Source organism: Triturus cristatus, chromosome 9, assembly GCF_964204655.1.
Source record: "Triturus cristatus chromosome 9, aTriCri1.1, whole genome shotgun sequence".
Taxonomy (NCBI): domain Eukaryota; kingdom Metazoa; phylum Chordata; class Amphibia; order Caudata; family Salamandridae; genus Triturus; species Triturus cristatus.
In genome coordinates this window covers 660927447-660950138 of record NC_140592.1, presented here as the reverse complement: position 1 = coordinate 660950138, position 22692 = coordinate 660927447, and the positions used below count along the sequence as shown (strand labels likewise).

The following is a 22692-nucleotide window of genomic DNA, read 5'->3' as shown; positions in this document are numbered from 1 at the left end:
AATGCAGAGAGTTGTATGCCCGACCGCTCACCAACACTAGGTCTTTCAACTGTCCTTGAGCCTGATTCCACTGACGTGCTAAGCACTCCTGAAGCGGACGCATATGTAGTCTCGGCTGTGGGACTATGAAAATGCAGGAGGCCATCATGCCTATCAACTGCATGAACACTCGCGCGGGCAGGGAGTGTTGTGGTTTGAACTTGGAAATCAGCATTTGCATGCTGTTGATTCTCACTAAATTTGGCTGAGCTGTGGCCGCCAGAGTGTCTATAGTCGCACCCAGGTACTGTTGTACGTGTGCGGGTTGGAGATGGGATTTTGAGTAATTTAGTGAGAACCCCAGACTGTGAAGGAGGTTAATGGTGCGGGACATGTGGCTGGCACATTGCTGGGCTGACTTTGCTTGAACAAGCCAGTCGTCCAGGTAAGGGTAGACGTGTATGTGCTGCCTCCGTAGATGTGCGGCCACAGTAGCTAGGCACTTTGTGAAAACTCTGGGTGCTGTTGTCACGCCGAAGGGAAGGACTTTGAATTGGTAGTGCTGCCCCTGAACAGTGAACCGGAGGTATTTTTTGTGTGAGGGGTGAATGGGTATGTGGAAATACGCATCTTTGAGGTCCAGTGTGGCCAGGAAGTCTCCCTGCTTGAGCAGCGGGAGGACTTGCTGTAAAGTGAGCATGTGAAAATGCTCGGAGAGAATGTAGCGGTTCAGGGGTCTCAGGTCTAGTATAGGTCTGAGTGACCCGTCCTTTTTCGGTATTAAAAAGTACAGGGGGTACACCCCTGTGCCTTGCTCGTGGACGGGTACGACCTCTATTGCGCCTTTTAGTAGCATACTTAGCACTTCCTGCTGCAAGAGCGTTAAGTGCTCTGAGGACATAGGACGGTGTTTTGGAGGTATTGTGGGTGGAGTCGAGGTTAATTCTAGGCAGTAACCGTGTTTTACAATATCTTTGACCCACCTGTCCGTGGTGATGGAGTTCCACGTGGACAGGAACCTTTGTAGCCTTCCCCCGACAGGTGTTATGTGGTCGGGAGAAAGGGAGAGGGCGTCACTGTTTGTTCTTGGGGGAGGACCTGGTGTTGCCGTATCCGCGTCCTCTGCCCTTTGTGCTTGAGCCACGATAACCACCCCGGGTGTTTTTATCGTAGGAGCTTTGTGTGTTTCCCTTGTTGTAGGTTTGCTGTGACCCCTGTCCTCTACCTGCTCCTCTATTTCCGGGGCGACGAAAGGAGCCGCTCCGAAAGGACTGCGTTTGGAGAGCCCCCATGGACTTTGCAGTGTCTGTGTCCTTTTTTATTTTCTCTAGGGTGGTGTCAACCTCTGGCCCGAATAAGTAGTCTGGGTTGACAGGTTGGTTGAGGATGTTATTTTGTACCTCAGGTTTGAATCCGGGGATTCGTAACCAGGCGTGTCGTCGCGACATGACGCTAGTGTTTATGGCTCTGGCAGCTGTATCTGCGGCATCCAGTGCACACTTAATGGATGCGTTTGTGAGGAGTTGTCCCTCCCTGATGAGGATCTCTGCACCTTCTTTGAATTGGTCAGGGAGATGTTGGAGTAATGTTTCCAATGTGTCGTAGTGTGCTCGATCGTAGCGCGCGAGGAGCGCCTGGGTATTGGCAATACGCCATATGTTAGCTGCTTGGGCCGCCACCCGTTTGCCGGAGGTCTCTAGCACCTTGGACTCTTTGTCCGGGGGAGGAGCATCCCCTGTTTGCGAGTGTGCCCGTTTGCGAGCATTCGCAACTATGGAATCCAGAGGTAACTGGCCTCTAATGTAGGTAGGGTCTCCAGGCGCCGACCTGTATTTCTGGTCGATCCTGGGGTTTATTACTCTTGCCCTGGTGGGCTCCTTGAAGATGTCCTTTGCTGGTTTGAGGACACCCTTTAACATGGGTAGAGTTTTTATATTCCTTTCTGAGGATGCGAAAGTATCCATGAGAAAGTCGTCCTCGACGGTGTCAGAGTGTAGTTGCACACCATGATTGGCCGCAGCACGTTCAATGAGGGCGTTGAATGCGGCAGTGTCCTCTGTGGGAGACGTTTTTGCTCCATAGAGCTGCGGGTCCTGTGTATCCATAGGTGCACCCGAGTCTACAGGGTCATCCCAAGCTTGGTCAGGGTCCTGTTGGCCTTCAGGGTCCTGTTGGCCTTCAGGGTCCATCTCTCCGGGGTAGGGGACGTGGTCACCCATGTAGTCCTCCAAAACGTCTGTTTCGGAGTGTGTGGGAGAGAAGGACTGTGGATTATTATTATTTATTATTATTTATTTTTGTAGAGCGCATAGTCACCCTGAGGTATCCCAGCGCTAAAAAAAACCCTAACTCTTCAGTTCAGTGGGCCAGGGGCAAACAAGAGGTGAAGAGGGGGGGAGGGGACAAAGAATCAGTGTAAGGGAAGGCGCGAGTCATTGGGGAAAAAGATGAGTCTTTAGCTGCTTCCTGAAGCGAAGGTATTGTGGTTCGAGTCGCAAGTCGCGAGGGAGCGAGTTCCAAAGACGTGCGGTTTGAACTGAGAAGCGTCTTCCTCCAGCTCGGGCTTTCTTGAATCTGGGGGTAGTGATGAAATTTTCTGTGTCAGACCGGAGGGATCTTGTGGCTTTATAGGGAGTGATGAGTTTACTAAGCACTGGGGGGCCTTGATTTTGCAGTAGTTTGTGGGCTAGGCATAAAGCCTTGAATTTGACTCGCTCCCTTATGGGAAGCCAATGGAGGAGTTTTAGAGCAGGTTTAGCGGAAGTTCTGACAGGGGTATTTGTGATAATCCGGGCTGCGGTATTCTGGATTCTCTGAAGCTTGTTGAGGGTCGCTTCAGGAGCGCCCAGATAAATCACATTGCTGTAGTCAAGCCCCGATAGTATAAGGTCTTGAATTAGCAATTTTTGGGAGTTGAAGGGTAAGAGGGGCAGGACTTGCCTCAGGGATTTCAGGAGCCCGAAACAGGTCCCGGCTACTTTCTTTGCCTGTACTGTAAATGAGAGGTCAGTGTCGATCCACACCCCCAGACTTTTAACCTCTTCTTTTGGGTTGGGGGGGGGGGGGGCCCAGGCAGGCTGGCCAGATGTTAGGGGAGAGTTAGAGACCTTTCGGGCAGAGGAGCAGGACTTCAGTTTTTGTCCCGTTTAATTTTAGAGCTGACTTATTCATCCAACAATGGACCTGCGTAAGGCAGTTGAATAGGTCTGCTGATTGTTGTCTGGGGTGGGACAAAGACACCACTAATTGTGTGTCGTCAGCATCTTGATAAGAAGAATGGAGAGGTTCGTATAGAACTGGTTCTGAAGGCGTTGGCAGCTTTTTCTTGAGCGGGATCCGGTAGGATTCCAAAGCTGGCTCGGAAGTTATTCTCCTCTTGTGGAGCATCATCCTGCCGGTGTCGGCGTCGATGATGTGTGACGGAGACGTCTCTGCCGGAGAGCGTTCGGCAGGCGTGATCGTGGTGTGGGTGACCCGTGTTCTGATTTGGAACAGTTTTGGGGCCGTGGATGGCGGCAGGCCAAAAGTGATGTTGGGTGGTGCCGAAGAGGCTGTTGGAGCGGTTATCGGCTCGGAGCCCGACGTGTCCTGGAGGACTGCTTTGTGTTTGATGCGTTGCGCAGCAACTGGCCGCACCTGGAGCGCCATCGATTCTTTTGCGCCGACCGGTTCCGTAGAGGTGGGCGTGGACTTCTTCGGCGCCAGTGGGTCGAGTCGAGGAGCGGTAGTGGCCGTCGACGTCGATGACGAGTGTGCCTTTGGTGGTGCTGTCGAAGCGGTGTGAGACGCAGCAGGCAGTTTGACCTTTGGGGTCGGAGCCGATTGCTTCGGTGCCGGGAGCCGAGTAGGTTTGGTGGCACCGAAGGTCTTTTTCCGTGTGTCGGCGCCGACGTCGGCTGCTGCAAGTTCGGCACCGAAGTCTCGTTTGGTGCGGTCGGTGCCGACGGGTTTTGCTGGCGTCGAAGGTGTGGTGGGCCTCGATCCGACCAGCGTCACTTTTGGATTCGGTTTCTGGTGAACCAATACAGCTTTCGGTTTCGAAGAAGGGAAACCAGCCGTTTTGGGTAGTAATGGCTGCCGCTGAATGTCCGAGGCCGGGCCAGAGGGCGGGGCCGAAGAACTGCGGGATAGGTCTTGGGTAAGGCCCGAAGGCGATCCCTCGACCGGAGCCATAGATTGGCGCACTGGGATATCCTCAGTCTGTACGGGTAGGCCTTGCTCGTCACCGGAGCTACTCTCTTCGGCCCCTAAGGCCTCATTGTAGTCTCCTACCTCGGTGTCGGCTTCATCTCTGTGAAAGAGTCGTTCTTCGACGTCCTCCGATCCGGAGTCGTGTTCGGAAGCGGGGCTGGAGGGTAGGTTCTCCACGTCTTCGACATCTTCGTCCTCGGCGCTGAAGATGTTGGTCGGGGCCGGTGCCGCTTGCTGCGCTTCGAGTCTCGCTGCTCGTCGATTCCGAAGAGTCTTCTTGGAACGGAATCGGGCACAGGCCATACATGTCGACTCGTCGTGATCCGGTGAAAGGCATTTGTTGCACACCGGGTGGACGTCGACATGGGGTTATTTCGCATTGCATACAGGACACCGCTTGAATGGTGTCCTCGATTCCATCGTCGATGACGGGTCGATGGTCGGGTAAGATGCGAAAAAGTTGGTTCTGGAAGTTAGTAAACTAACAAAGATACTATCGATACCGATCGGGAACAGTACCGACGCGAACCAAAGGCCTTTTGGCCTGGAAAAGTTTTTCCTAACTTGAGTCAAGATAAGCACATCCGAACCCAATGGCGGAAAAAAACAATCTGAGGATGGGGAAGATGCCCATGCGCACTGTAGTCCAGGGGAGGAGTCACCTATCCCAGGTTACTTCGAAGACTCTTCCAGGACAACAACGTGCAAACATCCGGACCCAACACTAGGCGGCGATCTATGCACAGATATGAATTCAGCAGCCCACATGCCTCGAACGATAAGGATTCTCTTGAGAAAGGTTAGTCTTCTTCTCTTTCACCTGGGGTAGGAGGGAGGGCAGAGAGGGGGTTGTGTAAGAAGATGTCCCTTTTTGATATGGTCACCCCTAAATTTTGCCTGGTATCTGATGCAATTTTGACGGAAGTCTACTGGGTTCTAGCTATCCATGTTGTTACAAGTGTCAGATTTTTCCATAAAACTAACTGTACAGTTGTTCCCCCAATTGGCAATACCTTTAGCATTCCCTGTAAGTCCCTAGTAAATGGTACCTCTGGTACATAGTGCAAGGAGGCTCAACAGGGTCCCAAGGGTTGCAGCATGTATTGTGCCACCCTAAGGGACCCCTCAGCACCGAGATGCAAACTGCCAATGCAGGCTGCGTGCCATGGTGCAGAGAAAAGTGAAGACACAACATGGCACACCTCCTGTGTGCCATGCCTGCAGAAACTGCATGTAGTATAGGTAAGTCAGCCCTCCAGCAGGCCTTACAGCCCCAAGGCAGGATGCACTATAACCATGTGTGAGCCTATCTGCTTGAGCAGATATGGCCATGTGATGTCTAAGTAGATTCTTTAATATTACAAGTGAAAAGGGAAGCCATTTGGAGTACGTGCTGGTATTTACGAGTTTCCCAGCTACATGATGGCTTCACTGAAACTAGAGATGTTTGGTATCAAACATCTTCTATTAATAAACCCCCACTGATTCTAGTGATGGAGTTATTAACACATACACCCAGGGGTCACCTTAGAGGTTCCCCCTGAAAATCTGACTACTAGTGTGCTGGCTGACTGGTGTAGACCAGCCTGACACCAAAGACAGGTTTCTGACCCCCTGCAAGTGAAAGTCGCACTCGGAGGGCAGAAACAAGGTCTGCTTCAGCCGGAGGTGTTGCCACCACCACGACCAAGCAGGAAGGCTGGTGATCCGCATATCAATGCAGCAGGCTTTAAAGGCCTTCACCACCTCTGATATGCAACCCAAGGCTTCCCCAGACAGAAGAAATGCCACCCCCTGCCACGCCCATGTGGCACTAGGACAGGCAAGAAAATTAGCTAGTCAGGTGGCGTGTCCCCCTCTCGGGCTAGGTCTACCCCTAAGGTGGGTTACCTTATGTGGACACAACCTTTAAAAATCCACCATCTTAGTTTTGGCAGAATTAGGCTTTCTGGGTCAGGATTATGCCCACTTCTCACAGGAAGTAATGATATAGAGAATGTAGACACCCTAAAGGTAAGTAGCCCATTAGCTACTACTAGTCACTCCTCGAACACCCATAAATTGAGCATTTAGATGGCACCCCTGACACCAGGAACGTAGATTTGACGGATCCAGAAGAACAAGACAAAAAAACTGCAAGAACTGAAGAATGCTGTGGACTTTTGGCGCCAAACCCCACCTGCCTGTCTGTACCAGTCTCGACAATCGTGACCAATGACACGACCTGCAGCTGAACAGCTTCCAAGAGCCCTGGGAGACTGCTAGCCTTTCACAAATTGCCAGAAATCTCTCTTGGAATTGAGGAGCTACTCCATTGCAGTCTGCAGCCACCGAAAACACAAAGTCCGGTTTATCGATTTGCCTCTCCCCGGCCAGCCAGGTGCAGCAGCCTCCCAAGAAGGGGACCCTGTGCTCCTGAAGGTCCGATCTGTCCCCCAATCAAGTGAGAGGACGCCAAGACCAATCATAGCCGCACAGGACCAATACTCGTGGTATAGGACCCCTTACAGCAAACAGAGCCCGTAAGAGTCCAATCCGGATTCACACTGCACCGAGACCGAGCAGCTGTCGATGGACATCAGACCTACTTCCAGAATGGCCCAGTTGTCCTGATTTTGCACCCTCAACCAAGAGACAGACGACTGCAAGGCCCTAGGACGCACAGAGCCCAGCTGACCTTTCCACTCTGCCCCCGAGCCCACCCAGCTGGGTACCGACGAACCAGCCGTTTCCCCTCGTCCCCAGGACGCTTGTGACCCAAACCCTTCATTGGGAGCTCCTGGACTTGTCCCCAAGTCCTCCTCTGAAGGCTGAATCTAGGTGGTCCCCCTTCTTTGCACCGGTGTAGCGCGAACAGCTAGCAACACAAACAGCACCTCTGCACTCAGAAGCCGCAGGCCAGGTAACGAGTAACTGCTGGTAGTACTTTGGACCTTGGCCCCCTACGACCCTAAGTCACAAAGTAGACCACCCAGAAACCGATTGTAAATAACTGTATGCCACATACACCTTTTCTCCCATAGGGAAACACTGCTGCGTAACGAAGCATTTAAATGAACTATTTACTTACCTGTGAAAACTCATATTTAAAAAAAGTACTTACCTGATAAGACTTTCTAGAGTGTGTCTTTTATTGCCTCTGTGAGTACAACAAATAGTTATCACTTTCCTCTGAGAAGCCTCAACTGCTCTCCCACACTACCACAAAAGAGAACACTTCGTAATTACATTTTTTCCCTCTGTAAACCAATAAGGGCTGCCTGGAATCTTTACACAGTGTAACTCGTTTTGGTTCACTATTTAAATAGCCAGTTTCCTACATGTATACAGGGATCCAGTTTAAAGCACCAACATTCTAAGCCAACTCCACAACGTAGTCAAGGATAAACATTCAAAGAGTGGCTATTACCAAGCAATAGTCTTACATACTCACATCGTCATAGATTTTGGTGGACGATTGAATGTAGGTAGATTTGTCTTTACAGGTCAGTCGGGGGAAGATGCCAGCCACCTTATTTTCTCTGTCCAGCTGGTGGAGGGAAAACATGAGAACGAAAGAAGAGTTGAAAAGGAGACTAGCAACTTATCAAATAAGAACTGACAAGAATATTCTTGTCATTTATACTGAAAAGCAACTATATTAGTCTCTGTAAGATTAACGTTTAAGCAAAAGATTTGAAAAAATTCAAAGTTACATTCCTGCATTTTGCAATCCTTCATCAGTATCTTCATCGTGTTAACTTTATGACAATAATCAACGCTAGTTGGGCTGACTGTGAAACATACTTCAAAATAAAAATTATATTTAGTTGGAAAAAAATGTTTGCAGTTGTGGGTTTCACAGAAAAAGGACATTTTAATATTTAAGAACAATGCATGTTGAGTAGATATGATGTAGTGGTGGATCTCCTACACAGATTGAACACCTGCTTAGTAAACACCTATGCCACTAATGTAGAGGACAGGGTCTTTTTTCCAGATGTAATATAGGCTATTGCGCCCTACATAAAGATGTCCTTAATTAGGCAGGCAAATTCAATTGTGTCCAGGCCAGGCATCTAGATACGCACTCCTCAAAGCCAGGATATAAACCCCATACAGAAAGGACGCTGGGGACGACAATAGAGGAACTTCACCAGGTAGATATTTGGCATCATCCACATGCAGTAAAGCACACATACTCATTACTCACATATCCATGGGGGGGTACAGCCAGAGATTATATGCTTGCTCGCAGAGCTGATGTTGAGGTCTATAAGACCTCAGCCTACCTAAATAGATATCTGACATCACTACCCATTGTTGGTGGCGCTAAAGCCTAGGTGACATAGGCCAAGGGTTCCTCAGTGGCAGCTGCTGGCAGAGGTCATGATGGACAAAGCCTAAAGCAGAAGGGGCTGAACTTAAGAGGAATACAGAGGCCTAAGAAAAACACCGATTTCGCTGAACTGGTATGCAATGTTGGAAGAATACGCTGCGATAGATATTTTGTCTTACTGAGGGGTGTTGGGTCTGTCACTTAGGAGCCTGATACACAGTTACAAGACACTGGAGCCCCTCACACTATTTGTGTGCTATTCTGGGTAAGATGGCGGGAATGTGCAGTTTAAATACGACAGACTCTGGAACCGATATACACACACCTGTGAACATGACGATACATAAATGCTACTGTTGGATATTGTGACCCAAGCGCGCTAAGAGGGAGAGGGGCTGTAAAAGGGGTTATCATTTTTTGTTAGGATGTTATAATTGTATTGATTGTTGATAGCTTTGACAAATAGTCCTTTGTTTAGCGGAATTCCTGATATAGACGAGAATGCTGTGAATAATCTGTTTTGGCAAACTGTTAGTGACTTATTTTGCTGAGCCTGGACCACTATATAACGCATATGAGGACACTAATATGTGCCCAACATTGTTAAATATATTATCCTGCATTGGTTGTACACATGTCACGCTAGGCCATATGTCCGTATGTCATTAAAGCCTTTTTATGATGTCTGGCTCACTGATTCTGTAAAATCAATAAAAACAAATAAAAAAAAAACATAAATGAATGGCAAAGCCTTCCGAAGTCACATCCCAGAGTTCGCAGCTTCCTTCTTTCAATGCAAAGCTGGAATGGCCGGCAGGAAGGTGTTGGAATGGGAGGCCTACAAGGTAGCACTAAGAGGGGAGCACATAGCGCAGGTGCATTAGTAACTGGAACGTGAGCTTACAGAACTGGAGCAACAGCAGTCTTGTCCACAGGGACAGACAGGCAGTCCCTGGAGAGGGCAAACACAAAGATCACAAAGAGATGGACGGAGTGCTGAAACTTTTCAAACACTCACCCCCAGTCACAGATCTGGGTTGAATCCATCATCATTCTTTAGCTCACTTTGCCACCCCAGTTCAGAGAACAGTCCAGCCCGAACTGCCAAGCCATGTCTTCCCTGGACCGGAAACAAGCATCCTGGGACGGGTTTCGGGCTAACAGCCCTTTTCAGCCAGGCTAGCTTGAACCCAGTGGTAAAGAGAGCAAGGGACCCACATCTGGGCATACCCTGCCAACTTCTATTCTGGAGAGACCCAGCATTGATAACAGTGAAAAGGCAGGTGGAGGACACCTGGGCCACACTTGAGAAATAAACCTGCACACACTACAGGCAGCGCCTTTAGAGGAGACAAGTCTGGCAAATTACTTGCCTGGGATTGGGACTGCAGAGGGAAACTGACAAGCTCCACTACTAGGGAATTTGAGTAACAAACTGCTAGGTGCCCCAATATTTATTTATATATAAAGTTTTATATAGCGCAAACGTGACCCACGAGAGTATCAGAGCGCTTTACAGTATAAGAACATAAATGGTTGAGGTGGTATACACACATTCAAAAGTGTCAATTCGCACACAAGAAATATAAAATATATGAACAAACAAAGGATCGTGAAACTGCAGGACGTTGTACAATAGACAGTTAGTGAAAATTAGGTGATTGTGCTAGCAAACATACATATTATGACCTCAGTCGATTCGCAATGGATATAAAATGTATAGAAAAACCAAGGGGGACCCACAGCCAGCTAAGCATTACATTACATACAGTTATTGAGCAATAGGAGGTGACATCCTATTATTGCGACTTAGGGCATGTATTTGTTCATTAAGAAGTATTTTAACTACTTTTTTGAATGCGGTAAGGGAAGTGATTCCACGCACTAATGGAGGTAAGGAGTTCCAAATCTTTGGTGCAATCCCTGAGAAATCTCTACAACCAGTTCTCTTCTTGTGGAAGGATTGAGGTTTCAGAAGGAAAGGGCTCTCACTTCGAAGTTGTCTACAGCCTCCAGACCTTTCTAACTTTAGAGCCAAGTAGCTGGGTGTATTGTTGTGAATTGCTTTGTGTGTCTTGGAGGCCACTTTAAGGTGTATTCTTGCCTCGTAAGGCAACCAATTCAGGGCTTTCAGGGTTAGAGAGATGTGACTATTTCTTTTTGTTCCTGATACCAGTCTAGCTGCAGCATTCAGTGCTGCTCTCAGCGGAGCCAGCTTGTATGTAGGTAGACCACAGAGGGGGGTGGTGCTTCCGTAGTCTAATCTTGGTAACACTAGGGCTTGTACTGCCATTTTTAGATCAGCCTGAGGGAGGAAGGGTTTGAGTTTCCTTAATGTACTAAACTTGTGATTAGCACCCTTGGTGGCAATAGAGATGTGCGACTGCATATTCAGATGTGTGTCTACGGTGATTCCTAGGGATTTTGCTGAGTCAATGATGAGGGGGACACAATCAAAGGAGGTTATGTGTTTTAACCATAGGTCTAGCTTTGGTGTGTGGCTCGGTGGCAAAATGAGAATGAATTCAGTTTTTTTGGTATTCAGCATGAGGAGGTTGTTAGTGAGGCAACTTTGCATGTTCAGTAGAGTAGAGCGCACCATGAGTCGCGCCCCCATGGCCCATCATGGATGTATCTTTCGATTTCGTATACAAAACGATCAAGAAAGTTGGCAAAGAATGTCCACAAGTCACTGTCCAGGAAGAAATCTCACTATAGTCTGGTGCCTGGAAGCTTCTGTAACTGGGCTAAAACACCACAAATGTACAAGAATAAGGAGTCTGCAACAGTTCTAAAAGCAATGATTGCCCTGTTAGTTGTTCAGTAAGCAAGGACTGGAAACACACTACTAAACAGGACCAATTCTGCGTCCAAGTGCCTGCAGAGAGTGGTGTGGGTAGAGAAAAATAGAGAAAGTCCTGGGAAACATTTTCTACTGCAGATGAAGTAACAATCTTTGGAATGGTATAGACTGAATCAAACCAAAGAAAATAGAAAAACATGGAAACAGATCCTTACTAGTCTGCAGAAGTAGACTTACCTTGACATCCATAACTTTGGTGATCTTCCAGAAGTCAATGAGCAAACCTATGAAAACGCTGACCTGGACTACAAAGTTGGTCTCATTGTCCAGGATGTAGAGAAGGACCACAAGTGACTGAAAAACCCCAAAAATAACAGAGCGCACAGAGAGACCTTCAAGAGACTGCCGGCTGTTCCAGAACTGGATATCTGCAATAATTAAAAAGACAGTCTTAGATAAAAATCATACATCATGTAACCAACAATTTGTCCCCTACCATTCTTTACAGGAGTCTGCATCAGAAAAGAAAATGCTACTTAGCCATCTGTTCCTGGCATATATAGCTGTAGAGTCATATGCTATGCATAGATCTCCATCTAGTGTTGAATCCAGATGTTTGCACTTTGCTTTTCTTCGGAGAAGTCTTTCCAGTCACGAGGTAGGTGAATCCTCCTTTCGCTGATAGTGCGCATGGGCATCGACTCCATTCTTAGATTGTTTTTCCGCAGAGGGTGATAAGAAAACAAGTTACTTACCTGTAACTTTGGTTCCCCAGTATTGGTAACTTTCATAGATTCTCATGCTTTGTATCATTCCCCGTCGTCGGAATGGGAGCCTCGGTAAATAAAAAATATATCAACCATAGAAACAAAAGAGAAAATAGGCTTAGGCCTCATCTCATTTTGTAGCATATCACCCTCTTTGTGTAAAAGAGCCCAAACTTTTGCCAGGACCAATCAGCACAGCCTCACCCTTTGGAACCTTCCTGAGAGAGCTCAGAGCCTCAGATTTTCGTAGCCGTTGTGCAAACAGCCACTACCTTAGTAAACTGGCAGAGCTTTCCCAGGGGAGGTGGGTGGGCGCATGAGAATCTATGAAAGTTACCAATACTGGGGAACCAAAGTTACAGGCAAGTAACTTGTTTTCTTACCCCAGTATTGGAACTTTCATAGATTCTCATGCTTTTGTATCAGAATAGTTAGCAGTAAATCACAAAAGCACATGTTGGTAGGCACTTGGCCTTACATAACCATCTCAGTTTACAGTAAAAAACTAGTGCATGGTAATCAAGAAAAAACAATTATCACTGAACCAAATGTGCTTACCAGGATGGAGGGATTGTAGGGAAAGGTCACCTCAATGAAAAAGATTCCTGAGGACTGCTTGACCAACAGCAGCGTCATCTCGTCCCACCGATTCCAGGCAGTAGTGTTTCGTGAAGGTGTGTACACTGCTCCACGTCGCTGCCCTGCAAATGTCTTTGATAGCAACTCCAGCAAAAAGAGCCACTGAAGACGCCATCGCTCTTGTAGAATGAGCACGGGCCCTTCTGTCCAAAGGTTTGCCCGCAGCCTGATGACAGAATTGAATTGCACTGGAGATCCAGCGGGAAATGCCACTCTTAGCGAGAGGCAATCCCTTCCGTGGTGCACTGTAAGAAACAAATAACTGTGTAGACTTCCTGAAAGATGGTGTGCGCTCGAGATAGAATTTCAGACATCTCTGGACATCCAAAGAATGCAATGTTCGTTCCGCCTGGGTAGAAGGACATGGAAAAAAGGAATTCAAAATTAAGGGTTCATTCAGATGAAAATCCGAAGGCACCTTCGGGATGAATTTTGGGTTGGTTCTCAATATTAGTACATCCTTTTTGAACTGAAGAAATGGCTCTACTATGGACAGAGCCTGGAGATCACTAACCCTCCTAGCCGATGTCAACGCTAAGAGGAGGGCTAGCTTCCATGAGAGGAACTTCAAGTCCGCCCTGTGAATTGGCTCAAAGGGTGCTTTCATGAGCTGAGCCAGTACTAGGTTGAGTTGCCAGATCGGTGGAGGTGCTCGGACCGGAGGATACATCCGAAACAACCCTTTAAGGAACTGTTTTACAATCCTCGCGGACCATAGAGATGGCCCCGATGTTTTTCGTCAAAACGCGATATGGCAGCCAGATGTACCTTGACCGAAGAGTGCGCCAGACCTGATTTAGCCAGCGACAGGATGTAAGGTAAAACCTGATGTGGCAGGGATTTATAAGGATGGAGTTTATTCCTCTGGCACCACAGACAAAACCTCTTCCATTTTGCCCTGTAAGTCTTATTAGTGCTTGGCGCCCGCGCCGGAGACAACACATCCCTGCACTCCGTGGAGAGATTCAGATGACGGAATTCTCTGTATTCAGGAGCCACGCTGTCAAGTGTAGTGACTTCGGATCCGGATGGAGCACCTGTCCCTGATCCAGCGACAACAGAGATGGAATCAGAGGCAAGCGATTTGGGCGATCCTGGGAGAGAAGCAGGAGTTCCGTGAACCAGAAATGCCGGGCCCACGCTGGAGCAATGAGAATCATCTTGCACGGTTCCGCCTTGACCTTCCTGAGAACTCAAGGAATGAGGGGAATTGGCGGAAAAGCGTAGCAAAATGCGCCGAACCAAGCAATCGAAAGGGCATTCCCCAGAGATCCTCGATGGGGAACCTTGCTTGCGTAAAATTTGGCGTTCTCCGGGGACGCAAAGAGGTCTATGGTCGGAGTACCCCATACCTCGAACACTCCCTCCAGCGTGGCTTGGTCTAATTCCCACTTGTGAGTCACCTCCGTCTGACGACTCATAGCATCTGCCGTGATGTTGAGGCACCCTGCTAGGTGCTCGGCTTGTAGGTTGATCTTGTGAGAAATCGCAAAATCCCAGATCGTCTGAGCTTCCTTGGACAGAGTTCGCGATCTTGTTCCCCCTTGCTTGTTGATGTAATGCATGGCCGTCGTAATGTCCGTCTGGACCAGCACTGCACGATTCTGAATTCTGGGAAGGAACGCCAGCAAGGCTAAGCGAATGGCCATCAGCTCCAAGAGGTTGATGTGGTTTAGGCTCTCTGCTGGACTCCAGTGACCGCTGATTTGAAGCTCCTGGAGTACCGCTCCCCAGCCTTCTAAGGAGGCATCTGTGGTCACCACCATAGGAGACGGTGGAGTCCGGAATGTTAATCCTACTGCGATGTTCTCCTTTACCAGCCACCATTCTCAGGCCTTGCGCATACCTGGTGTTACCCACACCTTGTCGTTGAATAACCCTTCTGCCTGGCGCCATTGTTTGTCTAACTCCTCCTGCAGAGGACGCATATGAAGCCTGCAATGCGGTATTAATGGTATGCAGGATGATATCGATCCGAGTAAGGACTTGTACAGGCGAACCGACAAATATTTCCTCTGCAGCACTTGACGAGCGGAGGCGATCAGCTTGCGTTGACGCTCCTCCGACGGCCAAGCGGTGCATAGCGTCGTGTCCAGAATAGCTCCCAGGAACCTTTGCGACCTGGAGGCTATCAGCGCCGACTTGGACCTGTTGAGCTGAAGACCCAAGTGGGCGAACAATTGAATGCAAGTTGAAACGGCTTGAGAAGTCGCCTTGAGCGATGGAGCCTTGACAAGCCAGTCGTCCAAGTATGGGAACACTTCTAGCGACTGCTTTCTGAGAAAAGCAGCGACTGGTGCCAGCATCTTCGTGAATATCCGAGGGGCAGACCGAAGGCCAAACGGAAGCACTTTGAACTGGAAATGGCTCTTGCCTACTGTGAAGCGTAGATATTGCCTGTGAGCTGGGTGGATTGGAACGTGGAAGTACGCATCCTCTAAATCCAGGGACGCCAAAAAATCGCCCGGATTCAGTAGACTGAGAATATCCTGGAGAGTGACCATCCTGAAGGAGAGCTTGATGATAGGTGTTGAGCTCCCTTAGGTCTAGTATAGGACGCCACGTATCTTCCGTCTTCCGAACCAGGAAGAACCTGGAATAGAAACCCTTGCCCCTCTGCGAAAGAGGTACCGGTTCTATCGCCCCCTTGATGAATAGTTGGTGGGCTTCGAGATGTAACAGTCGGAGATGTTTTGAGGGACGGGCATCCGGAGCTCTCGTTGGAGGAAGATCTTGGAATTCCAACATATGGCCACTCTGAACAATATTCAAAACCCACTGGTCCGATGTTATAAGGACCCAGCTGTCCAGACAATAGGAGATCCTGCCCCCAACCGGTGTCCTTGGTAGGGGAGGAACAGTAGTCAGAGCCAGGAGGCTGCTATTGCCTCTTGGCATTGTCTCGTCCCGGACGATTCTGACGTCCTCTCTGGGACTGACGAGAGAAAGACGCCGATTGACCTTGGTGTTGGTTCCAGTACTGAGCCTTGTACGATTGTCCTGACTACGTTGAATACGGACGCTGGTTGCCTTTGTAAGAAGTAAACCCTCGTCCACAAGCCCCTCTGAATGGAACCTTCCGATAATTTAAGGATCCTAAGGACTTTGCCGTGTCCGTGTCCTTCTTGATGCTTTGCAGGGCCTCATCGACATGCTTGCCAAAAAGCATTTCCCCGTCAAATGGAAGGTCCAGGATCTTATTTTGGACCTCCTGACGGAACCAGGTTGCTTTTAACCAGCCTTGACGGCGCAAGACCGCTGACCCTGCCAAAGCCCTGAAAGCGGTAGAGGCTATGTCCATAGCACAGTCAATGACCTCAGAGGAACATCTCTCTCCTTCCATGAGCACTTGCTTGGCCTCCTCCTGACTAGTCTGGTAGTAGATCCATAAACGGCTCCATGTCGCACCACATCTGGCGGTCGTACCTGCCTAGAATGGCTAATGAATTTGCTGCCCGAACCAACAAACTGGCCATGGTGGAAAATCTCTTCCCTACATTGTCCAGCCTCCTGCCATCCTTATCCGGAGGCGTAGTCAAAGGTGTTGAAGGATTCTTGGACTTGCTCTGTGCGGCCTGAGATATCACAGAGTCAGGCTTTGGTTGTCCAAGAAGACATGCAGGACTGCCCTCAGGGGCCTTGTATTTCTTCTCCAGCCGGGGAAGAACCGGGATAACAGTAGCCGGGTTCTGCATAATCTTGATTCCCTCATCCCACACATGCTCAATGATGGGAATTGACCTGACAGACTTCTTGTATTATGCCTTAAAGTCATATAGAAAACAGTCCGACTGTTCCACTGTGAGAGGCAGACCAAATCTTTTGGATGCACGCTCCATAAGATTATGGAACCCCCCCAATATCTGCCGGAGGCGACACGTTCGTGTCCCGTCCTGCAGCATCCGGATCTTGCATTCCAGTGTCATCAGGATCCACATCCGGATCCCCTGGGTCAGTGAGTGGGACCACGTGCCCCTCATCCTCTTCATCCGTATCAACATCCTGTGTATCTTCATTGGTAGGTTCCGGATACGAAGTCTGAGGAACTACTACTGGTACCACCACTGGTGAGGTACGCGGTATGTCTTTAGGGAGAGGTGGCAAGTCCACTGACGGCCCTCGCGGAACCACTGATGTAGATGGATGCACTGGTGGAACGTCAGGGTGTGATGGAAATCGAGCTTTGTAGTCCTGCAACATCATCTGCAAGTCCGTAACCAGAGCAACTGGTAAAGCTATCATGTCCTGTCTCAAAGTGCGAGGACGTACTTCCTGCTGGACATATTGTTGTTCCTCCTGCTCATCTGGTCCATAATACTCCTCAGTATCAGTCTCTTGCTGCTTTACATGCAGATCTGAGGGACTGAAGGCATCCCCATACTGCTCAACCTCATCCTCCTCCTCTGACTCATCTAGTAGCATAGATGGTGGTAAAGGCGTAACCCGCCTAGGTGATGTCATGTCCGGTGTAATTTTCAACCTCTGTATTGAAAATCCAGTAATTTGACCCGTCGACGGAGTCGTCGTCGAAGGAATCCCAAGCGTCGACTAAAATAGACGATGAAATAGTCGACGGCACGGCAGTCTTCGTCGGAGTGTGAATCGTCGTCGACAATGAGGTCGTCGACTATGCTTGAATCGTCGTCGACGGTAGGATCATCGACTGAGCCTTTTTCTTCGTCGACGGCAAGCTCGTCGACGGAGCTTTCTTCGTCGTCGACGGGACAACCGTCGATGGTCTCGTCGACGAACTCGTCGTCATCAGCATCGACGACGACGTCGCAGTCATCGTCGTCGTGGTCTTCGTCGTCGAGACTGCCGTCGACAGGAGCTTCATGGAAACCGTCGTCGACGACGAGAATGAAGCTATCGTAGACGATGAAACAGGAGCAGACATCGTCGACGGTCCCGTCGACGAAACCAAGGAAACAGCTTTTACCGTGGAAATCGTCGTCGACGTACCTGCTTTAATCACCGTCGACGGACGCTGTTTCTTCACCGGAGGCATCTGTGGAGTTCCTGCAGAGTGTTTCTTAGCAGGCTTTTCCTTTTGGGACGGAGAAGATATGGAAACCTCCTTTTTATCCCTAGAGGCTGTGTCCACACCAGCAGCCTGTCCCTGCCTCTCCTTTTCCCTTCCGTGAGGAGATTTCATGGGACCAGCCTCCTCAGACCTTTCAGAGATCCCGTGAGGGGCTTTGACAGGGGGTTCCGCAGAGATGGAGGGAGATGACCTACCCCTCTTCTTTGATCTCCTGGAGGAGGTGCCAGAAATCGAATCCTCCTCATCTGAAGAGAGAACCTCCTTCCTGGTCTTCAGCTTTTGCAGCCATGTCAGCAATCGACCCTCTCTGTCCCGCAAAGTCTTAGTAGATAAGGTCCGACAAATCTTGCAGTCTGTGGCCTCGTGTTCAGGGTATAAGCAGTAAATACAACTCTCATGCTTATCCTCAATGAAAAGTCTCTTCTTTCCACAAGAAGCACAGGGCCTGAATAAGGCTTTCTTTTCCTTTTCTGACATAATGTCACTATAGATGTTAAAATATAGATTTCTGAAAGAACAAATTGAGAAAACTGAGCTGAACTCAGTGGACACTCCCTAGCACAACGTGCGGTAGAAAAATCTGAGGCTCTGAGCTCTTTCAGGAAGGTTCCAAAGGGTGAGGCTGTGCTGATTGGTCCTGGCAAAAGTTTGGGCTCTTTTACACAAAGAGGGTGATATGCTACAAAATGAGATTAGGCCTAAGCCTATTTTCTCTTTTGTTTCTACGGTTATGATATATTTTTTATTTACCGAGGCTCCCATTCTGACGACGGGTAATGATACAAAGCATGAGAATCTATGAAAGTTCCAATACTGGGGTAATGGAGATAGTAGGAGTAGTAAAAGGAGATGTTCGTGAATGCATGTATCTAAGTAAGAGGTTACTGCAACAGATACCCGGTTAGGTGGGTGGACGCATATGACTACAGCTCTACAAGCCAAGAACAGATGTATACTGGGTAAGTAACTTTATCCGTTTGAGGCAAATGAGCTGCAGATCATATGCTATGCATAGACTATATAGCAGTCATCTCCCAAAGCTTTGGCTAACCTGTTTCTGTTGCAGTGGCCTGAAATAGTGTACATAAAACTGCCTGGTCCACTCTAGCTTATTGTCTTTGCTAACACATCTACACAATAGTGTTTTGTGAATGTGTGAGGTGTAGATCATGTTGCAGCTTTGCATACATCACCTATGGGTATATTTCCTAGGAATGCCATAGAAGCCCCCAGTTTGCGTGTATTGTGTTCTCTAGGGCGATCTGTAAGCGTTGTTTTGCATAGCATATTTAAATGCACTTCACTATCCACCTTGCAATTTCTGATTTTGATATGGGATTGCCTTTGTGTGGTGGAGCAAAAGCGACAAAAAGTTGACTTGTGTTACGGAAAGGTTTGTCCTTTCTATGTAATACAGCAATGCTCTCTTTACATCTAATGTGTGTAGGGCACGTTCTGCCACTGAATCTGGTTGAGGGAAGAACACGGGTAACTCAAGAGATTGAATGATGTGAAAATCAGAATTGACTATAGGAAGGAATTTAGGATTAGTCCGAAGAACCACTTTATTTTGGTGCATTTGTAAAAAGGGTTCTTCTATAGTTAATGCCTGAAGCTCACCCACTTGTCTGAGTGATGTGATAGCCACGAGGAAAGCAGTTTTCCATGTGAGAAACTGCAGTTCACATTTGTGCAATGGCTCAAAGGGTGGACCCATTAGTCTGGTGAGAACAATGTTGAGATTCCATTCTGGAGCAGGTGGACATCTCTGGGGAATGACTCGTGAGTCCCTCCATAAAGGCTTTGAGAACAGGCATTCTAAAAAGAGATAGCTGCTGCCTTTTCTGGCGGTATGCAGCTATTCCAGCCAGGTGTAATCGTATGGAAGTGTACGCTAAATTGGACCATTGTAGATGCAGCAAATAACATATGTTTTGTACAGAAGCATCAAGCGGGTTGATGTGGTTGTTATTACAGTATATTACAAACCTGCTTCCACTTCACTGCATAGCAGGCTCTTGTAGTAGGACGTCTAGCCTCTTTGATAATCTTCATGCAGTCTGGTAAGATAGCCAAACTCTAAGACTTCAGAAGCCAGATAGAGTTGACTGAGGCCCGGACGTCTTATGTCTCCATGGCTCTGTGTGAGAAGATTGGATGTAAGACGTAATTTTTGGGGAGGAACTAGTGAGAGTTCCAATAGGGTTGTGAACCACGGTTGCTGTGCCCATGTGGGAGCAACTAGGATTAGTGTCAGGGACGCTTGTTTGAGTTTCCGAGCCACCTATGGAATGAGTGGGAGAGGTGAAAAAGCGTAAGCAAATATCCCTGACCAGCTTATCCACAGTGCATTGCCTTTGGACAATGGGTGTGGATACCTGGACCCGAAGTTTGGGCATTTTGCGCTTTGGTGCGTGGCGAACAGGTCTATGTGAGGGACTCCCCCAACGTTGAAAGTATGGAAGACGGACCGGAGGGTGGAGTTCCCATTCGTGTATTTGCGGTCTCTGCCTGCTGAGGAGATCTGCAATCTGGTTGTTGACTCTTGGGAGATGTTCCGCTAGGAGATACATTTTGCGGTTAATGGCCCACCTCCATATGTCTTGTACCAAGCTGGACAGTTGGAGTGTGCCCCCCCCCCCCCCTGTTTTTGTATGCAATACGTGGCCGTCATGTTGTCTGTACAAATTAGCACAGCTTTGCTTTCTAGGCGAGTTTGAAATGCCTTGAGTGCTAGGAATGTTGCAAGCAGCTCTAGGGGATTGATGTGGAGCAACTTCTGTTATTGGCTCCACAAGCCTTGCACTGTATGCTGTTGTAGATTAGCTCCCCAGCCAGTGAGGGACGTGTCCGCTGTCAGTACTATCTGTGGAACCGGGTCAAGGAACGGCCATCCTTGTGATACATTTTGTGTGTTCCACCACTGCAGAGGGCGATGAGTACGGCCGCTTACCAACACTAGATCGGTTATTAAACCTTGAGACTGGTTCCACTGACTGGCATCCTTGAAGTGGATGCATGTGCAGTCTGGCATGGGGAACAATCATGATGCAGGATGACATCATTCCTAGAAGCTGCATGTAAGTTCGAGCTGGAATCCAATGGTTGGGTTGGAAATGGAGAACTAAAGCCTAAATATTTCGAATTCTGGCTGAGCTGGGAAAAGTGAGAGTTCTTCGAGTGTCTATTGTGGTTCCTAGGTAGTCCTTTGTATTGGTTGGTTAGAGATGTGACTTTGGCACATTGATTGTGAAACCTAGTTGATGCAGTAGCCGAATTGTCTTGAAAATGTGCTGCAGACATTGTTGGTAGGTGTTTGCTTTGATGAGCCAATCGTCTAAGTATGGGAAGATGTGGATGCTTTGTCTCCTTAGGTGAGCAGCTATTACCGTCAGACACTTTGTGAAAATTCTGGGGGCGGTGGTCACACCGAATGGGAGTCCCATGAACTGGTAGTGTTGACCTGCTACTACAAACCTAAGGAATTTGCAATGCGCAGGGTTAACTGGTATATGAAAATAGGAGTCTTTTAGATCTAGAGTAGATAGAAAGTCGTTTTTCTGTAGTAGAGGAAGTACCTGTTGAAGTGTCACCATGTGGAAATGGTCTGACTGAATGTACCGGTTGAGTTCTCGGAGATCTAAAATTGGTCTGAAAGAACAGTCTTTCTTGGGAATGAGGAAATAAAAGAGTATACGCCCGACCCATGATGATGGGGTGACACAGGCTCTATAGCCTCTTTTAGAAGTAGAGACTGAACCTCCTGTTTGAGGAGGTCTAGATGGTCTGCTGATAAGTTTGTGGGGCCTTGGTGGAATATTTGGAGGCGTGTTGTTAAATTCCAGGCAGTAACCACAATGGATAATTTAGAGTACCCAATTGTCTGTTATTGATTGCCAGATTGGTAGAAATTCTGACAGTCTTTCCCCGACAGGTGTTAAGTGGCCGGGGGAAGTGAACGTAAGTCACTGCTTTGTGTTGGCGGGGGAGTAGCGTGTGTTTGAACCCCGTCCCCTGCCATTGCCGTTGTTACCCCTGTAACCTCCCCTGACAACCTTTAGATGGAGAGGGTTGGTTATTGGCCTTATAGGTAGAGGTTGCTTCTGATGAGGTATTTTTGTAGCCTGTTCTGTAAAAAGAGCGTCAAAAGGAAGCACGACCCTGTGTGGACTGAAGGGCGCCCATTTGGCTACCTCAGTATCTTTCTTCATTTTCTCAAGTGAAGAGTCTACCGCTTGGCCAAAAAGATGTTCCTTATCGAATAGGGTATTTAAAATGAAGGGTTGAACCTCATTAAAACCAGATACACGGAGCCATGAGTGCCTTCTTAAGAGGACACTAGTGTTTATTGCTCTAGCAGCAGTGTCTGCAGCATCTAGAGAACATCTTATTTGATTGTTAGCAATAAGTTGGCCTTCATGAACCAGATCTTGTGCTTTTGATTTGTGTTCCGGGAGTAAATATTGGATCAGTTGTTGCATTTCATCCCAATGCACACAGTCGTATCGCGCTAACAGTGCCTGAGTGTTGGAGACACACCAGAAATTGGCTGCTTAAGAAGCTACCCTTTTCCCTGAAGCGTCAATAAGTTTGGATTCCTTATCAGGAGGTGGAGCCTCTCCTGTTTGTGAGTTGGCTCTTTTCCTTGCATTTGACACAACCACAGAGTCTAGCGGCAATTGTCCCCTTGTATATACTGGGTCTGATGTTGTTAGCTTGTACTTTTACCAACTCTAGGGGTAAGAATGCGAGCCCTGACTGGATCATTAAAAATGTCATCTACATGCCGGATCATCCCTTTAAAGATGGGTAGTGTATGTGATGACTTTTGTGTGGTAGTGAGGGTTTCAAAGAGGAAATCCTCTTCCAATGGCTCTTTATGTAAGCTGCACCACACAATAGTTGGCAGACCTACCTAGTAAATCAATGTAGCCTACATTATCATCTGGTG

The 22692-nt window shown here is 48.2% G+C and overlaps 1 protein-coding gene across 2 annotated transcripts in view; it reads right to left on the bottom strand.

The window, feature by feature from the left end:
* CLPTM1 (CLPTM1 regulator of GABA type A receptor forward trafficking) overlaps window positions 1-22692 on the bottom strand; it is a 409252-nt gene that overhangs the window by 128505 nt on the left and 258055 nt on the right. For both annotated transcript variants that reach the window (XM_085625718.1, XM_085625717.1), the window contains exons 10-11: window positions 11529-11719; window positions 7604-7699 (exon numbers count right to left, since the gene is read on the bottom strand). In XM_085625718.1, the coding sequence (XP_085481844.1) occupies window positions 7604-7699; window positions 11529-11719 (287 nt within the window). The remainder of the gene's footprint in view (window positions 1-7603; window positions 7700-11528; window positions 11720-22692) is intronic.